Source organism: Octopus bimaculoides, chromosome 23 (genome assembly GCF_046866305.1).
Source record: "Octopus bimaculoides isolate indiv1 chromosome 23, ASM4686630v1, whole genome shotgun sequence".
NCBI lineage: Eukaryota > Metazoa > Mollusca > Cephalopoda > Octopoda > Octopodidae > Octopus > Octopus bimaculoides.
The window spans coordinates 33,977,040-34,000,172 of NC_142950.1; the positions used below are offsets into that span (position 1 = coordinate 33,977,040).

The following is a 23,133-nucleotide window of genomic DNA, read 5'->3' on the forward strand; positions in this document are numbered from 1 at the left end:
GCAATAACAAAAAAAAATTATGAAAATTTCAGAATTTCTCTTTATTTATTTAGGAGTACAAACATTTTTTTACCATTTTTACCTCTTTGATAGTGATTTCAAATTTTCGGGGTCAATAAATTAAGTACCAGTTGTGTATTGGGGGGGGGGGGGGGGGTGATCTAATCAACTGGCCTCCTCCCCAAAGATTTCAGGCCTTGTGCCTAGAGTAGAAAGGGATATTCAGAACAATGCACTGCTTCATAGTTTCAGTTCTGTTTCAACTTTATTACAAGCACTCAACAATGAAGGGAAGTCAAAAAAAAAAAAAAAAGGAAATGCTCAGTGTAATAGTAGGACAGTCTCTGATGCAACATCACTTGATTTCATCCACTTATGCCCTCAAAATGTACAACACAACCTTCTATTCTACTGCATTTCTTCTTGCTTTCTTCTGGTGTTATTTTCTGTATAAAACATTCCATTGTTCCGATCTGTAACGCTAATAATTATATCCTGCTCAAGATAAGATAAATGAATAAACAAGTAAGATAATAACAACAGTTGTTATTATTATTATTATTATTGAGTGAGAGAGCAGTCCTTGCCATCAAAGTGACACTGGGGTAAAATATATGAAGCCCATTTTATACCCATCATGACTACCCGTCTGATAAGGGTACACCAGGCACATGCATCACAACCATATGTGCGCGACATGGTGATCTCATATTATTATTATTATTATTATTATTATTATTATTATTGTGCTGGCAGAATCGTTAGCTTGTTGGACGAAATGCTTAACAGTATTTTGCCTGTCACTATGATCTGAGTTCAACTTCCACGAAGGTCAACTTTCTCTTTCATCCTTTCGTGGTCAATAAATTAAGTGCCAGTGAAACACTGGGGTCGATGTAATTGACTCATCCCCTCCCCCTAAATGGCTGCCCTTGTGGCAAAATTTGAAACCATTGTTATTGTGATGATTTTTTACATTGGCTCAAAACCACGAATTTGTAGATGTAAAGAGAGAAGAGACCATATACTTGTTTGGAAAGTTGGCTCTGCCAGGATTTGAACTTGGAACATAGGAGGATTAGAGTAAATCCTGTCAAACGTTATTAGCTTAGCACTTGTCACCCACACTTCCCCCAATCCACTTTCTGTTGTGTTAAAGTTATCTGACTCTGAGAAAAAAGGCAATTATTTAATTCATCTTATCTTTACGACAGATATGATCAAATGAATAAACATATTAAATTAAGTTAATGTCATTATAAATAATGATGATGATAATAATAATAATAATAATAATAATGATGATGATGATAATGAATAAAGGTAAAGATAATCATTAAACGTAAAGTTTGTTTTTGTTTTTGTTTGCAATTAATCTTATCTATGTGCGTATATGATGTTTCACTCCAAACACTTCACTTGTTTTGATAAACAATTAGGTCCACATCATTACGTGTGAGCACTACTCAGATAAGTTGAAATCGTGGAGCAATTTATGCAAGTTATATAAACATGGAGATTATGACATTTGATGGAGGATGGTGGAGGTTTTCAGTTGATTGCTTCATTTGTATATATTTGTTCCTGGTTTAGTCCTGCTGTGTGTCACCTTGATCAAGTGTCTTCTACTATAGTCTCAAGGCAACCAAAGCCTTGTAAGTGGGAATGGTAGATGGCACCTGAAAGAAGTCTATTGTGTATGCATGCATGCATCATCCATCCATCCATCCATATTAGACACTGATGAGGTGAAGTGCAAGATTGCATTATGTTTTGACAAGTGTTATGTAATTATTTTTGGCATTTTGCTGTAATGTGTGTATGTCCTCTAAAGTATTGACTTGTATACTTGTAAATGTGTATCTACTGTAATAGAAACAATGTAATTCATTTCCAATATTCTGCAACAACAGAGGAAATATTACCTTCTTTGGAAACAGGTGAGAATTAGCAGCAGGGAGGGCATCCATCTGGAGAAAATAATCTCCATTTGACCCATGCAAGCATGGAAAAGTGGATGAAAAACAATGAAGATGCTGTATTCCATAACAGATGATGTTGTGCCTTGATCAAATGTAATACTGCCTCTAGTAGCTAGATCCTCATTACTGCAGGAAATGTTATGTCTTCCTTAAACATTTCCAGCATGATGAAGCTGTAAAACAGTGATTCTCAACCTTTTTAACATCTGGGCCAGATCCTGGATTTTTTTCTAGCGGGAGGCACACCAAAAAAGGAAAACACAAGTCAATTAAAGAAAAATTTATTATATTTATAGAGGGAAGATAAGACCATTAGTGGGGCCATGGTCGAGGGCGACATGCAGCCCTGTGAGCTATGGTTGAGAACTGCTGCTCCAAAAAGCCTTCCTAGTTTGTGATTCCAAAGATTAGCTAATGGCCACCACCCCTCACCTGTTTTGAAGCAAGGCAATATTTTCTAGGCATGTTTTACATGGAAGATTGGAAATGAATGATGCCACTTGTGTGACAGTGATGCTCATTTACAACCATCATGTGGTCTCTAAGCAAGGACAGGGACACACACACACATGGTGGGGTTCTTTGACCTTCCATTTACCAAATCCATTCACAAGGCTCTGGTCAGAATGTAGAGGAATGAGGTGCAAGATGTAGGAGCAGTGGGGAGGGAGATGTAGAGGCACTTAAAGGGAGTTATACTAAGTGGAAATATCCCAGTATTGAGTGCATATGTCATACAATGGAAACAGTAGAGGATGTTGAAGAAGAATAGTGAGTTTGGCTAAACAAGTGGTGTACCAACATCCCAGCTGGAGGAGAAGGAGTGTTTACCTTTATTTTTCACTTTCATCTACTTAGCACCATGAAAACCACAGTTAAACATTAACCCTCAAGTTATAAGGAATATTTATATTTGGATTTAACCAATAAGATATCCAAAATAATTGATCTTTTGTTGGCTCAGTAATGTATGCTTAATGTTAAGGACAGTACATCATAAAACTGGGAGAAGATGGCTAATCACACACACACATGCACGCGTGCACTTGCACACCTGTACAACTTGATACTAATCAACCTGCACATATTGTTGTTGTCTATTTACAGATTATGACGCCCACCTTGCTGAAAGACAGAGTCTCCTCACACGATTACTTGACGCTGTTAAACAGGTAATGTCTTCTAACCTGTTGCAATAAAGAACACTGATATCGGTTTTAGATTTTTGATGGAAAAAAATATTTATTTTCATTGTAAACAAAAGATGTTGTTACTACAAATGACAAAACCCTGAGAGAGTTTGAAGATTAATTGTTCTTAAATTGGTGTGATTGTAACAGCAGTCTAAATGTTATCTGGTCCTTAAATGTTCTTATCGTTGCTTCTCCATTGTGGTTAGCCACCAGTTGTGCCACTGTCTTCTGATGTCTAATGGTTTCTTCTACAAAGTCTGCCAGATCCAGTCTTCACATGCATAAATAAGCAAGCCCTCAAGACTTCCATACCTGTTTCATTTGGTTTGACCTGCCAGTTGAAGTGGTTTACTGGGTTATGGCAATTGTTGCACATAGCAGCTATTTGGGACCACAGAGGAGCATTTGGTGCCAAGTGGAGAGCAAAGGATGAACCACCCCTAAGAGTGCAACTTGTTCCCCCATCAAAGGTGCAACCCCACCCTGGTAGCCCATACCCCCAGATCCTAACTCTGGAATATCGAAACACAAGATAAAAGTACAAACAATTGACTTGTATTATTTCTTATAACTTGCATTGCTTTTTAGTTTTAAAGAAAAGAATTAAAAACCATTTGTGTGTGTGTGTGTGTGTGTACATATATGTGTGTGTATGTATGTATATATATATATATATATATATATATATACACACATACATATATATGTATATACAAATGAAAATTAAAACAAATTTTCTCTTCTATTTCCAAACACTAGTGTCAAGTTCGATTTGGTGGACGGCGGGAACTGGCCACAGATGGGGACAGCCGGTAAGTCCACCTAGTTGACTCATACAGTTTCAACTTACTTTTTTAAACTTTTGGTCTTAAATTTGGTGGTGGCGGTATGAATATAGTAGTTGAATCGTTTGCAGCTTGGAGTCCTAATTAACAGTATTTTCAGAATGCCTAATTTTCACAGGACTCAATCCACCTAACACTAAATAGGTTTTGCAGGGAACAGACAATTTTTTTTTTTTCTTAGTTTCCATTCTACCAACACTGTCCACAGGGCTTTGGTTGGCCTGCAATTATAGTAGAAGGGACTTGCCTAATGTGCCACACTGCTATGCCTGGTAAATATTGTTGCCTACATGATGCCATGTTGCAGAGTGTATTTGAGGATGGATTTCTAACGTGCCAGTTGTTGGTAGTATTGAAATGTTCAATGCAGCAAAAGGGAGGTGTGTGTGTGTGTGTGTGTGTGTGTGGATGAATCATATCTATAAAGATTACTGGGCATTGTTTATGTGTGTGTGTGAGTGTTTATGTTTACATGTGTATGTGTATTGTGTCAGTTTCTGGCATGAATCATATTGATATAGATTATAAGACAATGGAAGATGTTGTTATATCTATGGGTTGAGTGTGTGTGTCGGTTTTTACCTGAGTGTGTGTGTGTTTGTGTATGTGGTGTATGTGCCAAAAAGCACAAGCATGTATGTATGTGTTGTTATGTGTGAGTGCTAGTGTTAATGTGTGTGAGTCGGTGGGTGGTACATGGCACTATGTAATGATGTATAGCCTATTGAATGTGTGTATGTGTGAGATAAAGACAGACAGACATGTGATGGATGTAGTAGGTCATGTTGTTATATATTACCTGTATGATTCCTATAGACAACATGCAACTGTGATAAAAATTAGCCTGAAGTTGCTTTGGCTGTGTGTGTGTGTGTGTGTGGCGCATAAAAGCAATGTGACTGTGTGTGTGTATTGTGTGAATCTATTTCTATAATAAAAGACGACAACAAAGCAAAAGGGTGCCGTAGGACAGATGTCTTTTTTATGTGTGTGCAGTGGTTGGGAATGGAGGGGGGGGGGTTGAAAACCAGTCACCCAATTCTCTAAAATAAAATAAGAGCTTTAAAGATGGTGGCCGTGTGTGTGGTGAGTAGCTTGCTTACCAACTACATGGTTCCGGGTTCAGTCCCACTGTGTGGCACCTTGGGCAAGTGTCTTTTACTATAGCCTTGGGGCTGACCAAAGCCTTGTGAGTGGATTTGGTAGACAGAAACTGAAAAAGCCCTGTCATGTGTGTGTGTGTGTGTGTGTGTGTGTGTGTGTGTGTGTGTGTGTGTGTGTGTGTGTGTGTGTGTGTGTATGTTTTTGTGCCTGTGTTTGTCACCCACCTTCACTTAACAACCGGTGTTGGTTTGTTTATGTCCCTGTAACTGAGTGGTTCGCCAAGAAGAGACTGATTTAATAAGTTCTAGGCTTAAAGAAAATAAATAAGTAATGGTGTCGATTCATTCAGCTAAAACTTATTCAAGGCAGTGCCCCATGGCCACAGTCTAATAACTGAAATAGTTAAAATAAAAGACCACTCCACCCAGAGAGAGGTACATCTCTCTTTCTCTCTCTCTATCTCTTCATACTTATACTCCCACTCAAATTTTGAAATGTTCTTTCGTCCTTAGTTAAGCTTAATGTGGAGGCGCAATGGCCTAGTGGTTAGGGCAGCGGACTCGCGGTCATAGGATCGCGGTTTCGATTCCCAGACCGGGCGTTGTGAGCGTTTATTGAGCGAAAACACCTAAAGCTCCACGAAGCTCCGGCAGGGGATGGTGGCGAACCCTGCTGTACTCTTTCACCACAACATTCTCTCACTCTTACTTCCTGTTTCTGTTGTGCCTGTAATTCAAAGGGTCAGCCTTGTCATACTGTTTCACGCTGAATATCCCCGAGAACTACGTTAAGGGTACACGTGTCTGTGGAGTGCTCAGCCACTTGCACGTTAATTTCACGAGCAGGCTGTTCTGTCGATCGGATCAACTGGAACCCTCGACGTCGTAAGCGACGGAGTGCCAACAACAACAAAGCTTAATGTAATAAGTGTCCCAGTATGAAAATAACTCTTTCCACTTTAGGCACAAAGTAATTTATTTCCTCATTTAATTTTTCCATCTACAGTGTATCATGTTTGTGTGCAGCCTGGGAGGCGGTGTTGCAGTATGGATTGCGTTACAGCAATAAAGCTTTTTCTGCCCTCAAGTAAGTTTTCCTTTTATGTTTTGGACAACTCTGATGGTTTTTTTGTTTATTTGTATTTTGGGTTTTTTTTTCTTCCTAGTGAGTGGGAGTAGGGTTTTAGTGATAAACTTCACTATTATATTTTTGCATTTTCACTCAGTGGTACAATGGCTATGAAGGTAGCATGCTAAGCTGTTTGTCACATAAGGTTAAACCTTAAAACCTTACCACTCAGGCCAATGTGAAGTTCCACTCAGAAAAGTATCTCTGACTGAGGTTCCACTCCTTACATCAGTCACAAATGAGTGGTGAACAGTTGTAAGGTCACTCAGCTGGAAAAAACATCTCCCCCTCCCTCTCTCCTTCTTTCTCCCTCTCTCCTTCTTTCTCCCTCCCTCTCTCCTTCTTTCTCCCTCCCTCTCTCCTTCTTTCTCCCTCCCTCTCTCCTTCTTTCTCCCTCTCTCCTTCTTTCTCCCTCCCTCTCTCCTTCTTTCTCCCTCCCTCTCTCCTTCTTTCTCCCTCTCTCCTTCTTTCTCTTTTTTCTTTGTCTCTCTCTCTCTTTTTCTCTCTCACTCTCTCTTCTCTCTTTCTCCTTTGTGTGTGTCTCTCTCTTTCTCATTCTCTCCCTCCCTCCTTCCCTCCTTCCCTCTTTCTCTCTCTCATCCTCCTTCCTCTCTCCTTCACTCTCTCTTTCTTTTTTTTGTCTCTCTCTCTTTCTTTTTTTTGTCTCTCTCTCTCTCTCTCTCTCTCTCTCTCTCTCACTTCTACCATTTTACTCCAGGCAGGTGTCAGAAATCACAGGTTTACGCAAGGTGACAAGGTTTGTGGACATGGAACCCTATCCAGGTAAGCATCTGCTAAACTTTTTATTTAGTTTTTCATTACATTTTTGCACAATTTAATTTTGTTGTCACTGTTACTACTCTTGTGTAACCCCCGACATTAGCTGTCATCAAAGGGTTTTCCAACCTTTGATGACAGCTAATGTCGATAATAGGATGTAATTTGGTGAGAGTTGGCTGCTTTTTCTTGCAAGTCAAGGAACCACATGAGTGCTCGTTATTGTTGCTGATATGATGATGGTGGTGGTGTTGGTAGTAGTGACAATTATGAATTAATAACGACAATATTATATGATGATGAGTATAAATTTGAATACACAAGTAATTATCATCATCTAGCATAGAAAACAGATGTTAAACGATGATTATGATGATGATGATGATGATGATGATGATGATGATGATGATGATGATAATTACTTGTGTATTCAAATTTATACTCAAATTTGTCTCGGCAGCCTTCTGGCAGAACATTAAAGAACATCTGACCAAACATGAGGTGCAACGTTTCCTGCTGCTGAAGAGTATCAACACAGATATGGGCCGGGGTCGTGCCTGGTTACGGGCTTCCCTCAATGAACGCAGCCTGGAGCGTTATATGCACATGATTATCGAGAAAGATGACATTTTAAGGTAACAACTTAACAGCCTTACATTGTTTGATTTCATTTGATTTGATTTCATTTCTTACTTTGGAGGCTTTGATTTTGTTAGTGTATTTTTTTCAGTTTACGTGAAGGCAAGAGGCATGGTCATTAACGTATTGGGCTCACAATTGTCAGGCTGTGGGTTTGAATCCTAGACAGGGCAGCTCATTATATCCTTGAGTAAGACATTTCCACAGTCCATTAAGCCTTTAGTGTTCGCATTATTCTGCCAAAATTAATGCTTTTTTACCCACATTCTTTTGAACTAATCATGCATTATCTTGTAGCTATGAGATTTTGATAAGGTAGCTGCTAATTTTTAAAACGATATTGTAGGGCTGGTGTGAGAGACCAGATCTGGCCAGTTTGAACATAAAACAGGCAGAATACTTTTGGCCGGATATGGCCGGTTTAAATGCTAAAGGGTTAAGAGCTGTTTGATCATTCATTCAAACTCTAGCATAAACTTTCTGTAAAATGTCATGAAAGATGAAATAATGTCAGTGTACAGCTAAGATAGGGAAATAAAAAGGTAGTTATCAACTGGGTTGGATCATTATCTCCATAACAAAAGAGAGGGCATGTTAGATTTGTTCAAATGTGAAAGTAGTGTCGATCACCTTTTTTAATTTTTACTGGAAGGGTGATATTTCATGATACATTTGTTTTATATGGTCAGAGGGTCTGTAAAGAATTTGTAAAAGAAGAGCCCATGCTGCAGCACAGCACAATTACTCAGGCATCTCCTCTTATCTGTGAACTTTTGGCAAAGTACAAGATGGTTCTCATGCCTCAGTTGTCCTAATCTCTGGATTTGGAATTCTGCTGACTTTTCATTTCCATCCACCTTCTCCACCTACCACTCCTAAGATGGTAATGAGAGTAGAGTCTTCCAGAAGCAACTGTCATTAGACTTTCTGGCTGGATTCCCAACTATAACCAACTGAGACTATGAATATTATTCAACCGTCTCGTCCTTGGTCTACACATAGGTCTCTTGCTGTTCGGCTTGAAGAATCCATCTTGTGAGTCATTCCTGCAACATTCTAATGACATGCCTGTAATATCAGAGTTGTGTCCTCTCAAATGTGGACTTTTTTATTTTGTTTCCAAAATTGAAATCCTCACTGAAAGGTCGCCAATTCCAAATGTTTGAAGAAAATTCTGATTGAAGCAAATTTACTACAAGAACTGTGCATTGCTCCTGAAAATGCAGACCAGGATGCATTCCAAAACTGGCAAAAACAAGGAATACTATATGAAGAGGAGAGCGGGTGGGTAGGGGGAATTTATTTTGATGGAGACAAGATTGATTAAATTGTAAATAAAGCAAAAACATTTGTTTTTTAGAAGTCCCATTCTTTTTTAGACAGACCTCATACACAATCTAGAGATAATGTGTTCCTTTTTATCTTTCAGTCAATATTATGAAGATTGGTCCTTTCTTAGAGATCAAGAACGAAGCAGTATGCTACCCAATATGGCAGCAGGTGAGCTATCATGATTATTATTATTATTATTATTATTATTATTATTATTAAGGCTGTGAGCTGGCAGAATCATTAACACACCTGACGCTACATTCTGAGTTCAAATTCTGCCAAGATCAACTTTGCCTTTCATCCTTTCAAGGTCGATAAAATGAGTACCAGTTGCATACTGGGGTCAATCTATTCGACTAATCCCCTCCCCACAAATTTCTTTTGAAAGTTTAGAAATTCTTATGATGTCAACAACAGAGTTAAAGACTTTGGAAATATAATTAAAACATTTTTGTGGCTTTGCAGGGCTTGGTTCAATATTGTTTGCCTTGATAATTGACAATCCTGAAATAAATTCCCCCCTCAGTTCGGGGATACCACAAGCAATCACTGGGGAAAAGGTAAAACCTGAAAATAAAGCAGACATCAAACCAATCATATCAACCAATAAACCAACCGTTTGCGGTAAGTTCTATATTCTTGTCTTTTAATTGACCCAGCACCATATCTTGCTATCATATTTCTATGCCTTTTCTTTTTATTCCTATTTATATTTATTACAAGGGGATGAATAGCAATTTATTTACTGAACCATTATCCCCTTGTGTATTACTGGTATTTTCTTGAATTATACAAGGAAACTTGGAAGAATGAAATTCCTTCCTCCTCTGTTGGGAGGCACAAGCATTTTGGTACTCCTGGAGCTGATTTATCTATGTCCTAGAAGCCTGTGGCCTGGCATAGCCACAGTCCCATGGTTGTAACCAGTAGAAAGTATATGTTGTAGCAACAAACAAAGTTCTTTATTATTATTATGTAAATATATAACTTCCATCCACCCATTTTCTCTGCTCACCATTGCTTGAAGGGTTTGAGATAAGCATTTTTACCATTGCTATGTCAGATAACTGTATTAGTAACAGCGAACCAATGAGGAAGCCTCTACATGCTAGAAATAGCACCATTCCCTCCTATCATACTCTCTTAAGAACGGGAAAGACACTGAATAATATTGTAGATGTATTATGTCTGAAGGGGACAGAGGGTATGGTCACAAACGGTAAGCTTTTTATCATTGGGCTATTTGATGAGGGTTCACCTGGGAGCTCAACAAAACAACATTAGCTTCAGTGAATGTAATCATCATCATCATCACCATCACCATTATCATCAGATATAGTAGCAACTTTAATAGTATTCTCAATACGATTGCCATCATCATCATCATCAACATAGTTTTCATCTTCATCTAATTGCAATTCCAGAAAGGAAGCGAGACCGAAAGAAAAAGAAGAAACTGCCTAATATAGTGACGTTCAGTGATGATGATGATCAAATCAGCTCCATCAGTTCGTCCCCCTGTTCCATACAGAACGACTCCTTTGACCTCCCCGCCAGATCCAGTTTAGACTCTCCCAGCTACTTAACAACCAGAGACAGGCTACAGATGAATGGCTACGGACAGTCAGACTCAACTATTACAAACTTGGGCTCAGCTTCGGGCCTTGATGGCTCCACAGAGGACAAATCGAGCCCAAAGTCTTCGGGGAGACTCAACAACAACAATAGTCAGAGCAAAGACAGTTCATCAAAGGAGAAATCAAAAACTGCTTCACCTTATCATAGCGATGAGACTGGTCTTGAGTTCAAATTTGGCAGGAAGCCTCTCTTAAAGGCAACGGACTCACAGTCGTCTTTTCTATCGGATGATATGGTGATAGATGATAACTACTCTGCCCCACTCTCATCGATTCACAGAAGACTTAGTCAAGGATCTGGGAGTTCTTTAGAGATGGACAGCAAGTAAGTTATATCCTTTTCTTATCTCTTTTTCATTCCTCTTAAATGTGTAGTGTGTCTGTCTATATATATGTTACTGTCTCTATGTGTTTGTGTTTAATTTCTATGTATATCTGTGTGTGTGAGGTAAATTAGCATGTGTCTATGCATCAGTGATTTTGTGTGACTGATCATGTGTGTAAGAGCATTTAGATATGTGCCTGTTCATTTCTGTGTGTTTCTATATCTGTTTATCTGTATCCATGTCTGTGGGTATATAACTGTATATCTGTGTGTATGTCTGTCCATATTTGTGTCCATAAGAACATCACATGGCCAAATGGTTAACAAGTTCACCACTGGAAGTGGGATGGTGAACATTCAACTCTGAAAGAAAAATCAGACAGTGTCTCAACTGTGTGTGTGTGTACAAAGGAAGTATGTGAATGCTTGTACGTGAGAACTAGAATTCTTTCAGTAACAAACGATGATACACCAGGCAACCGCTAGATTACATTGACAAGTGTATTAATTTGATTTACCATCCATATTCATAAATAGAATACTAAAATTAGCCGTCATTTTTTACAGCATACGGCCAGCTAGTAATAATAATAATGATGATGATAAAAAACTTCTTTTGACTAGATACATTTTGCCATAGTTAATCTTCATCATCTAACAATATTCTTATAAATTATTATTTTTTAGTTACTGTAAAGATCTGTTGATTCCAGTTACTCTGAGTGGAGTTGGTGCACAAACAAATAAACAAGAATCTAGTCAGCAAGGTAAGTTGGTGGAGTAAGATACAGGATTCCTGTTGTCAAGGAAACGGAAAATTACTCCATAAAAACACACACACACACACACACACACACACACACACTCACACTCACACACACATGCAAAAAGCACCTGTGCTGGTGCCACATGATAAGCAACCACTCTATTCACTCTGCAAAGTGGTTGGCATTAGGGTGAGCATCCAGCCATAGAAACCAAGCCAAAGCAGATGACTGGACCCTGGGGCAGTTCTCCAGCTTACCAGCTCTGGTCAAACTGTCCAACCCATGCCAGCATGGAAAACGGATTTTTAATGATGATGACAAGAGTTGGCACGTAAATAGCACCATTTGAGCGTGATCATTACCAACGTCGCCTTCCTGGCACGTGAAAAGACATTCAAGCGAGATCGTTGCCAGTGCCCCTGGACTGGCTCCTGTGCAGGTGGCACGTAAAATACACCATTTCGAGCGTGGCCATTGCCAGTACCGCCTGACTGGCCTTTGTGACGGTGGCGCGTAAAAGCACCCACTACACTCTCGGAGTGGTTGGCGTTAGGAAGGGCATCCAGCTGTAGAAACTCTGCCAAATCAGATTGGAGCCTGGTGTAGCCATCTGGTTCGCCAGTCCTCAGTCAAATCGTCCAACCCATGCCAGCATGGAAAGCGGACGTTAAATGATGATGATGATGATGAGACCAGGGCCCTACAAAATCTTAATCCAGCTCTGAGTACAATCCATTGCTGTAGGCAATGCAAGCATCAAATAATTAAAGACTACTTTGTGAGTTTACATTATTCTCTCAATCCATCTGTGTCTCTGTCTTCCAGCCTCTCTCTCTCTCTCTCTCTCCCAGCCGACCCAATCTTGTGCAGTATATACTGAATGTTTTTTTTTCTGTCTTTATCCATTTTCTGTCCCCCAGACGATTACAAAATCTATTCTAATTCTGATGTGGCATCAGCAGCTTTTGCATTAGCTCAGGCCCAGAAGAGCAACAACAACAACAACAGCAGTAGCAGTGGTTGTAGCAGTGGTAGCAGCAGCAGCAGTAGCAATATCAACAACAGCTGGTTAGTATAAAACACATTATTGATATCATTGTTGTCGTTCTTCTTCTTCTTATTATTATTATCATATTATTAAGATTAGCAAGTTGGGCAAAAATGCTTAGCGGCATTTTATCTGTCTTTATGTTCTGGGTTCAAATTCTGCTGAGGTCAACTTTGCCTTTCATCCTTTTGGGGCTCGGTAAAATAAGTACCTGTTATTATTAATATCTGTATTAAAGTGGCAGGCTGGCAGAATCATTAGCATGCCAGAGAAAATGTTTTATGTTGTGAGTTCAAATTCTGCCGAAGGTGACTTTGCCTTTCATCCTTTCGGGTTTAATAAAATAAGTACAAGTTGAGCACTGGGGTTGATGTAATCATCTATCCCCCTTCCCACAAAATTTCAGGCCTTGTGCCTATTATTATTATTATTTTTATTAAGGCGGTGAATTCAAATTCATCCTTTCGGGCTTGATAAATTAAGTACCAGTTGCCAACTGGGGTCAATCTAATTAACTGGCCCCCTCCCCACAAATTTCAAGCCTTGTGCCTATAGTAGAAAGGATTATTATTATTATTATTGTTATTATTTATCTATTTATTTATCTTAATTTATGCCTTTATTTTTTTCTATAGCCAAAGTTACAGGACTGAAGGTGATGGTGGTAATGTACAGCAAGACACGCACAATGAAATGACTACTAGTAAGTTTAAGACATCCCCTTTTTTTATGTGTGCTGTTGTTTGTTTAACTTCATCCTATCCCAACCAATCAACCCTGATCAATGAAGGTTGGTTTTATTGTAAATAAAAGGGAGTGAGAGATAGAGAATAGTTGAAAATGAAGGGTTATTTTCACTTAACTTATATTAAGCAAAGGCATCATGGTTACATAGTCTCAAACACAAGTGGGGTTTAAAATTTCCTACAACTGTTTCGGTAGCATTTTATTATTTTATTGATGCAATAAGGCAGTGAGCTGGCAGAATCGTTAGCACATCGAGCAAAATGCTTAGGGGTATATATATATATATATATATATATATATATATCATCGTGTAATTATGTAATATATATATATATATATATATATATATATATATATATCATCCTGTAATTATGTAAAAATAAACCTGTCAGTATCACACATTTCTATTTATCACTGTCTATATATTGATGTCAGGAGAGATAGACTGTAAAAACAAGTATCACTGATTTTGTTTATGGTAAGAGTTATGCCTGTGGCCACTTTCAATTCCCACCGACAGTTCTTACATTATTCTAACTGAATGCATCGGTAATGCCTTTCATATAAATCAAAAAAACCTGCACGAATTTCACACAATCTCATTTCCCTCTCTGCTAACCTCCAATGAATGTGACACCTTCGGCTTATGTCTTTATTTCATAATCCTTTATTTCTCCTGTTAGTTATGCATTTATTTTCTCATTTCGTTTCTTTCTGCTTGTAGGTGAACTAAAGAAAGCTATAGTGACAATGATGGTTCGCAAAGACCACGTGGAAGAACAAAACAGGTTTCTAGATTTAAATTTAGTTCTATTTTCTCTTTGAGTCTTAATAGTGTTGCTGTTACTGTTTGTCACTTTATGCACCAGATGATGTGCAATACAAGCATCCTTTTTATGCACATTTTGTCAAAGGACCTTTTCTGTTTGGCTGCAGCTGTGAAAATTACAAAGTTTATTGAATATTTTAAAATTTCATGTATTAACGTAGTTTTCCAAGCTGAATCTCTGGAGATATTTCACTCTTTCCAGAAGATCTTTTAAAAAAAGTTATAGAGGTTCAAATTCTGCCGAGGTTGACTTTACCTTTCATCCTTTTGGGGTTGATAAATTAAGTACTTGTTGTGTACTGGGTTCAATCTAATCGACTGGTCCCCTTCCCAAAAATTTTCGGGCCTTGTGCCTAGAGTAAAAAAAAAAAAAGAACGATGTTCGGTCAAATAGATCCCAGCCACAGTACACTTCAGTTCGGAAGTTTGTTCTTTTTGTTCTTCTCTTACAACTTCTTTCATGGATTTGTTTTGTTGGAATATTTGAGGCCGAGCACTACATACCAATGAAGCACTCCTCAACGATGTTGTACCCCTCCTACCTTCAACAATAAATTACACTGCCTTCTTTCCATATATATGTGTGTGTGTGTGTATACATATAAACACACACACACATACACACACATACATACATACATAGATTAATAGTATTCCAATCTTGGTATCGATTAATACCTAAAATAAATACAAACACAGGAATTCACTATAGTTTTTAATAAATTACTTTAAAAAATCCTGACAATATTCATTTGGTCTGGAAATGGTGATGCAACAAGATTTGGAAAGGTAGTGGTGATGTTTGAATGTTTACACTACATGTTTACACCAATACTATGTGGACTTGTATACCAGAAAATGCATTATGTACTGTGTACCATATATGATACACAGAACAGGCAAAGGGGTTAATATGTTTGTTTTATGTATAATTACAGATCATTACAACAGCTACTTTCACAAGAGAAAGAAACTTGTCTATCTGTCCGAGCTGAAGTCAGTGACCTAGAGAAAAAGATGGCTGTTTTACAGGAGAAGGACAACAGTAAAATACAGTCACTTCAGAAGTAAGTCACATAAAGTGTAATGTCTTATGGGACACACTTGGATAGGTCCCTACCTGTATTTGAATTTATGTTGATTGTAAGAAGCACCATCCAAATGTGGTTGATGCCAGTGCCCCCCCTGACTGGTTCCCATGCCAGTGGCATGTAAAAAGCACTATCTGAACATGATTGGTGCCAGGTCCACTTAACTGACCCCTGTGGCAGTGGCATGTAAAAAGCACCCACTACACTCTTGGAGCGGTTGGCATTGCCAGATCAGATTTATTGTTAATTTTAAAATGGGATATATGGGTGTGATGGTTTCACAGGAACCGGCCAGACAGAAGCCTGCACCAGACTTCTGTGACTGTTTTAGCAGGATTTTCAACAACTGGATGCTCTTCCTAACACCAACCACTCAGCAGAGTGGGACTTAGTGCTTTTTACATGGCACAAGCACTATAAATATATATATATATATATATATATATATATATATATATATATATATATATGTATGTATAAATATAAAATATCATATATGTTAAGAGCCTCTTTGCCTTTATTATTACGTCTATAAAATATTGGGCTATGAATCTGTTTTCAGAGAGAACGAACTACTGAGACACCAGCTAAAGAAATATGTCAATGCAGTTCAGTTGCTGAGGAAGGAAGGCACCAAGGCAGAAGGTAGGCATTTGCATCTTAGAATCTTAAAATCATTACATTCACTTCTTTTTGCTTCATCATTGGTCTATCCATTATAGACCTTCTAATAAATCCCCTTTCTGGTTATTTGGTTACCCCACCACCACCACCATCATTACCATACCTGTAACCTCACTCCCTACTCTTTGCTACCATCAACATTTAAGACAAAAAACAAGTTTCTCTCTCTCCCTGTGGCAAGTAGATTTTTGTAAATTTCTACACTTCCTGTATTTCCTGGTATTCAGAATTTTACAGACCAAAAAGGGATGGTGTCTGAATAATGTTTACACTGTATATTATGGTGATTTGTATGCTGGAAAATACTACATGTTTGCATGAGCTAATGAAGGAAACTTCTACATGGTCACTAGATCTGCAAGAAATAGCAGCTTTCAAATTGCACCCTTCCATCTTACCTTTGAACATATCATGTTTTCAGGCATACAAGTTGAATTATGTTTGACAGAGTAATCTGGATGCTAAAGGGTTGAATACTCTATATGGTTTGCCTTTGTGAAATAGAGACAAACAGACAGATCCTTTGTGTGTGTGTGTGTGTGTGTATATGGATATCATCACCATCATCATCAACATCATCACTTAACCTCCATCTTCCATGCTGGCATGGGTTAGATGGTTTGACAGGAGGTGACTTGGCAGAAGACTGCACAAAGCTTCACTGTCTGTTTTGAAGCCTGGTGCAGTCTTCATGTATGTATACAGATGACTTGTAATTTGCTTACATATATATATATGTGTGTGTGTATATCTTGTAACCTTTTTGCAGGATCCCTCGGCATCCACTTAGACGAGTTACAGCCAGTTATTCCACCACCAAAGTCGAGCATAGATTACAGTCATGAAGCTTCAGAATATGAGAAGAAATTGATTCAAGTAAGTTGGGGGTATTTGTTCCGACTCTTTACATGCTGAGTTCTTGCTAAGGTCAACTTTATCTTTCATCCTTGTAAGGGAGTTGATAAAACAAAGGGCCAGTCAAGTACTGGGCACAGTTCTTCAATCAATTAACCTCTTACCAGCCAATTTCTAGCCTCTTGTGCCTACATTTAGGCTAACTATTGTTGTTGATAAGGCAGTGATGAAGGTACATGGATCAGTGGTTAGAGCATCAGTCTCACACTCATGAGGTAGTGAGTTCAATTCTTGGACCAGGCTATGTGTTGTGCTCTTGAACAAGACACTTTATTTCATGTTGCTTCAGTTCATTCAGCTGCAGAAATGAGTCGCTACAACACTGGTGTCAAGCTGTATCAGCCTTTATCTTTCCCTCGGATAGTATCGGTGGTGTAGAGAGGGGAGGCTGGTATGCATAGGAGACTGCCGGTCTTCCATAAAACAACTTCCTAGGCGCAATCCTATGGTCATTCATGACCAAAGAGGGTCTTTACCCTCTACTCTATGTACATATAATGGCATAGAGAGGCTGGCCCCTTTGAAATACTGGTACAACAGAAACAGGAAGTAAGAGTGAGAGAAAGTTGTGGTGAAAGAGTACAGCAGGGTTCGCCACCACCCTCTGCCAGAGCCTCGTGGAGCTTTAGGTGTTTTTGCTCAATAAACACTCACAATGCCCAGTCTGGGAATTGAAACTGCGATCCTGGGTCATTGCACCTCCACTGTGCCTATAGTAGAAAGAATAGAAAGTGTTGTTGTTGTTATTGTTTTAAATTTTCATATTCATTATTTATTCTCTTTCTCTCTCTATTTATCTCTTTCTCTCTCTATTTATCTCTTTCTCTCTCTCTCTCTCTCTCACAGGTAGCTGAAATGCATGGTGAGCTGATAGAGTTCAATGAAGCTTTACATCGAACCATCCAGTTGAAAGATGCCCTCATCAAACAGCTACGGCAGGAACTGATTAGTCTACATGGACCGGTCTGTACCGTTTGCTCTTTCCTCATCAATAAATTTACATGGACATGCATGTGTCGTTTTCAAGTTCTCCTCTCGTGGGTTTATATATCTTGGAGAAAAACGGGGCTCAACCCACCTGACTTTCTCATTAGATACGAAGTATCGTGTGGTGTTCCAACAACCTAATGGCTTAGTTGGTGTGGGGTGAAGGGGGGGGGGGTAGGAGGTGGTGGGGGGAGAAAAATAAAACAGAAAAGTTTGTTTTCATAAGACAGTAAACTCACAACACCAAATGAGGCCTTTGTTTGCAAACCAGCAGACACACATATGGGAGAAATACAAACTCACTCACATTTGTGCACACACACACACACACATATTGTTTGTGTTTACATCAAGTTATATTCTCATTGTCATCATTATCATCATTTCATATCCTTTTTCCAATACGGTCATGGGTTGCACAGTTTAACAAAAACAAACAAGCCAGGTGGTTCTACCAGGTTCTATGTCTGCTTCGACGTGGTCTCTACAGCTGTATGCCCTTCCTACTACCAACCTGTTAACACAATGTTCTGAGTGCTTTTTCCATGGCACCAAAACACACATCTTTTTATGCTTAGTTGTCCCATCAGTTGGCCTGTAACTCTTCACTCAAGTTGATTTATTATGTCTGATATATTTAATATATATCCCTTTGACATTGTTGTCTTCTTTGTTCCTGTCTCTAACAGTTACCGGATGAAGGGCCTTCTTATAGTGATTGTGTCTCCTTAGATGTAGACAAGTAAGTAGTTTTCTTTGTATGCATTTCTTTTTCTTTTTTTTTTTTGATGAAACATTCCTAAAAATTACAAATGATCTAATTATAAATCTCACAGAGAGAATTAAGCAGCAGTGTTACGATAAAGCAGTTGTGTACTGACAACTCAATGTGACAGTCCCAATAAGGGAATCATACTGCTGCTATTTAGCCCTAGGAAGCTGGACCGCTTCCTGTCAGCCTTGACACATTTCCTGTGTCCTTATATTTGCGAGGGGGAGACAAGCACCCCCACCCAGCTCAGTGTGCATTCAGGGACATATTTCTGAGTCATTGCTCATCATCAGATAGACAGACAGACAGACAGATATAGAGAGAGATAGATAGATAGACAGACAGATATAGAGAGAGATGGATAGATAGATAGACAGATATAGATAGACATGGATAGATAGATAGACAGATAGACAGATATAGATAGAGATAGACAGATATAGATAGACATGGATAGATAGATAGACAGATATAGAGAGAGAGAGATAGATGGACAGACAGATATAGAGAGAGATAGATAGATAGATAGACAGATATAGAGAGAGATAGACAGATAGATAGACAGATATAGAGAGAGATAGACAGATAGATAGACAGATATAGAGAGAGATAGACAGATATAGATAGACATGGATAGATAGATAGACAGATATAGAGAGAGATAGATAGATAGATAGACAGATATAGAGAGAGATAGACAGATAGATAGACAGATATAGAGAGAGATAGATAGATAGACAGACAGATATAGAGAGAGATAGACAGATATAGATAGACATGGATAGATAGATAGACAGATATAGATAGAGATAGATAGATAGACAGATATAGAGAGAGATAGATAGACAGATAGATAGCTAGACAGACAGATATAGATAGAGATAGATAGATAGACAGACAGATATAGATAGACATGGATAGATAGATAGATAGATAGATAGATATATAGACAGATATAGATAGAGATAGTTATGCATGCATATATATAATGTTTATGAGTATGATCCCTCCTGTCTACAATGGCAACGAGAAACTCTGAGTAATGTTTTATGAAGATTTCTTTGGCTTTTCTATTATACAGTCTAACCATCACACCCAGAAACCTTGTACATGTTTGGATTCCATCTGCATTTTTACGTGGCTTATCATCAGATACTTATCATGTTTACCAGGTAAATGAAGTTTCTTTCTCGTCAAAGTACCACACTTTCATTTGTTTCCTTTGGCTTTTCCAACGATGACAACAAAATAAACATCAACCCAGCCATGAAAACTTGGGCAAAATGATTGCAAACACATCAGGCTCCGTCTCTGTCTACCAACTCCAATCACAAGGTTTTGATGTCCTTCCTAAAATGCCAACCACTTTACAGAGTGTATGAAACAAATGAACAAACAAACAAACACATATATCCTTACAAGCATTTACAAATTAATTGCCAAAAGAAATCAATTTGATTTCAATGAATAAGGTGACTAAATTTCTATTTTGCAAACCGTGTAGACGTGTTTGTATACACACTGGATATACATCTCTGATTTAGGTATTGATTTTATATTGATTTTAATAATTAATTTACAACATGTGTAGATAAATCTCTTCCTTTTTCTTCCAGGTCTACATCAGAATTCAAGATGAAGAATGGAATGTGTATAGACGTTATCGGCAATTTTATGTGTTCTACTCCAAACTGAAGAAAAAATATCCCATTTTGGGCCAATTTAATTTTCCATCTAAAGTTAGGGTCGGTTACAAGGTAATAATTTATTATGGTTTTTTAAAGTTGTCATTTTTAAGTGTATCTCTATTTTAAGTAGAATTTAAGTAGATTTTAAGTAGAATTTAGGGCCAGTACTCAAAGTTACAACATTTCGTATACAAATATGTCTATGTAAACAATGCAATGGAAGATAGAAAAATAGTACTGGTTTTGATGGTATTGACTCATCCATTCCTCTAGAAATTACTGGCCTTGTGCCTAAATTACCAAATTTGGAGACCTATAAAATTCACAAGAGCATAGGATGCAGCCTAGCCTAGGCTATACTGTTGTAAAATAAATTAACACTAAAATAATGGCAGAATTGTCAGCATGCTGGATGAAATGCTTAGTGGTATTTTGCCCATTGCTACGTTCTGAGTTCAATTTCCGGCGAGGTCAACTTTGCCTTTCGTCCTTTCAGGGTCGATAAATTAAGTACCAGTTAAACACTGGGATCAATATAATTGACTAGCCCTCTCTCCCACAAAACTTCAGGCCTTGTGTCTATAGTAAAAAGGATTATTATTATCATTATTAATTAATTAAATAAATAATAAAATAATTAATAATGTACTGCTATTTTTTATTTATTTATCGGTAGGACCCGCGTGTTGTTGAGACAAGACGGATGCGGTTTCAAGCCTTCCTTCGAAAGGTTATAAGCTGTGTGATTGAAAACTCAACAGAGATTACAGGAACCATCACCAAACAGACTGTGTTACAGTATCTGCCATTCTTTGGGTAAGAAAGAACTATTGTTGTTGTTGTTGTTATTCTATTGAGGAACAGGCTTGGAGTGTATAAGATTTTGTGTATTTTTAGTTGTTTTGCTAACAATATGAGAGAGACAGAGAGAACAGGAGCCTGGATGTTCTATGATTTTCTACCTGACACCATATGCGGTCCCTTGATCTTTGGCTAGGGACATCACAAAACATCTTTCTGGGACAATATAGCTTCATAGATGACTCCTTCAGCCTCCTACTGGACAGTTATTGTATACCCTGCAAGAGCAACCTGCCTCTTCTCTTGTTTTGTGGGTACTTGTGAAAATGCTTTTTAAGGAGACTCTTAGGTTGTGCCTGTCAGATAAATGCCTGTGCCTGTGTGTGTGTGTGTGTGTGTGTGTGTACATATATATATATGTAACAAACTTACAGCATATATGCATCATATAATACAGACAAAGAAGTGATATTTTGAACACAGTATCGCTGTTAAAACAGCAGAAAAATAGGTATTATTACCCTTACAAGGCGGAAAAAGTTAACAAATAATCATGGCTGTTTGCTGACAACTTTTTCCTCCTTGTAGGGGTAATAATACTGTTTTTCTGCTGTTTTAAGGGCGATACTGTATTTGAAAAATCACTTCTTCCTCTGCATATATAAAAATATGAGAGTTTATGTGAATGTGATCCTATATATGTGTGTCTATATGTCTGAAAGAGAGAGAGGGGGGTAGGGTGCAAGAGAGAGGGGGGTAGGGTGCAAGAGAGAGAGGGGGTAGGGTGCAGGAGAGAGGGAAAGTGAGAGTAAGATTGAAGAGGAAGAACAAGAACAAGAAATAATTTCTAATATTTGAAAAATGTTTTTTTTGTTATCTAAACAGGGAATCAGTGGAGGAAAACTTACACAAGAAGCAAAAAGAGTCAACTTCCCGTCAGCCAGCTCCGAGTAACAACTCTGCCAGTCAATCATCTACCAATCCTAACCCTGCTCCGGAACAACCTCTTTACACTGGACTTTGAGACCACACTGTTCCAGCTTTGGCACACCAACTTACGTTAACTTGTGCAGATACATCCATATATATATATGTGTGTGTTCATATATATATATATATATATATATATATATATATATATATATATATGTATGTATACATATATATACAAATACATATATAGTTATACATACACAAACACATATATATACATATACAATTATATATATATATATATGCATATATATACATGCACATATTTATATATACGCAGATGCACACACATATACATATACAATTTATATATATATATATATATATATATATATATATATATATATATATATATATACACACACACACACACATCCGCACACACACTGACACACACACATGTATGTATGTGTTTATTCAAAATTGAGGCTTTGCTTTGATGCTATTTTAGGTTATCATTTCTATTCTTCACAGCAACTGATTTTGAAATACCAAGTTTCGAATTGTCTCAATGATTTTCTTCTAACCACAATTAATCAGCTGGTTTGGTACGATGTGGTATGTTATTTATAACAGCTGTTGTTGAGGCTAGTCAACACTTAGAATTTTCTCCCGTTTGTATGAGAAGTGGCTGTGTTTCTAGCACACGACAACCTACAATTTAAAAAAAAAAAAGTCAATGATAAATCACCTTTAACTCTTTTGCTACAGAAATCAGAAATATATCCACTCAAAATTTCATCACTCTTAACTGCAGAAAGCAGTTTTATTCACCAATCTATCTTTTGTTGAGGAATGTCATGTTTGAGACTATTTTTTTTGTTGAAACATCTCAAGTTTATTGAGCCA

At 37.8% G+C, this 23,133-nt stretch overlaps 1 protein-coding gene across 1 annotated transcript in view; it reads left to right on the forward strand.

Annotated features, from left to right (window-relative positions):
• Positions 1-22,449, forward strand: part of LOC106876949 (sorting nexin-29) — a 31,451-nt gene extending 9,002 nt beyond the window's left edge. Inside the window, exons 2-22 of the mRNA XM_089340619.1 lie at positions 3,090-3,154; positions 3,935-3,987; positions 6,130-6,210; positions 6,971-7,035; positions 7,490-7,664; positions 9,098-9,168; positions 9,466-9,624; positions 10,425-10,962; positions 11,650-11,729; positions 12,650-12,797; positions 13,413-13,480; positions 14,249-14,312; positions 15,292-15,420; positions 16,007-16,089; positions 16,898-17,004; positions 17,890-18,006; positions 18,720-18,772; positions 19,884-19,974; positions 20,419-20,559; positions 21,167-21,306; positions 22,177-22,449. Coding sequence (XP_089196745.1) covers positions 3,090-3,154; positions 3,935-3,987; positions 6,130-6,210; positions 6,971-7,035; positions 7,490-7,664; positions 9,098-9,168; positions 9,466-9,624; positions 10,425-10,962; positions 11,650-11,729; positions 12,650-12,797; positions 13,413-13,480; positions 14,249-14,312; positions 15,292-15,420; positions 16,007-16,089; positions 16,898-17,004; positions 17,890-18,006; positions 18,720-18,772; positions 19,884-19,974; positions 20,419-20,559; positions 21,167-21,306; positions 22,177-22,315 — 2,567 coding nt within the window. The 3' untranslated portion in view covers positions 22,316-22,449. The remainder of the gene's footprint in view (positions 1-3,089; positions 3,155-3,934; positions 3,988-6,129; positions 6,211-6,970; positions 7,036-7,489; positions 7,665-9,097; positions 9,169-9,465; positions 9,625-10,424; positions 10,963-11,649; positions 11,730-12,649; positions 12,798-13,412; positions 13,481-14,248; positions 14,313-15,291; positions 15,421-16,006; positions 16,090-16,897; positions 17,005-17,889; positions 18,007-18,719; positions 18,773-19,883; positions 19,975-20,418; positions 20,560-21,166; positions 21,307-22,176) is intronic.
• The last annotated feature ends 684 nt before the right edge of the window (positions 22,450-23,133 follow it).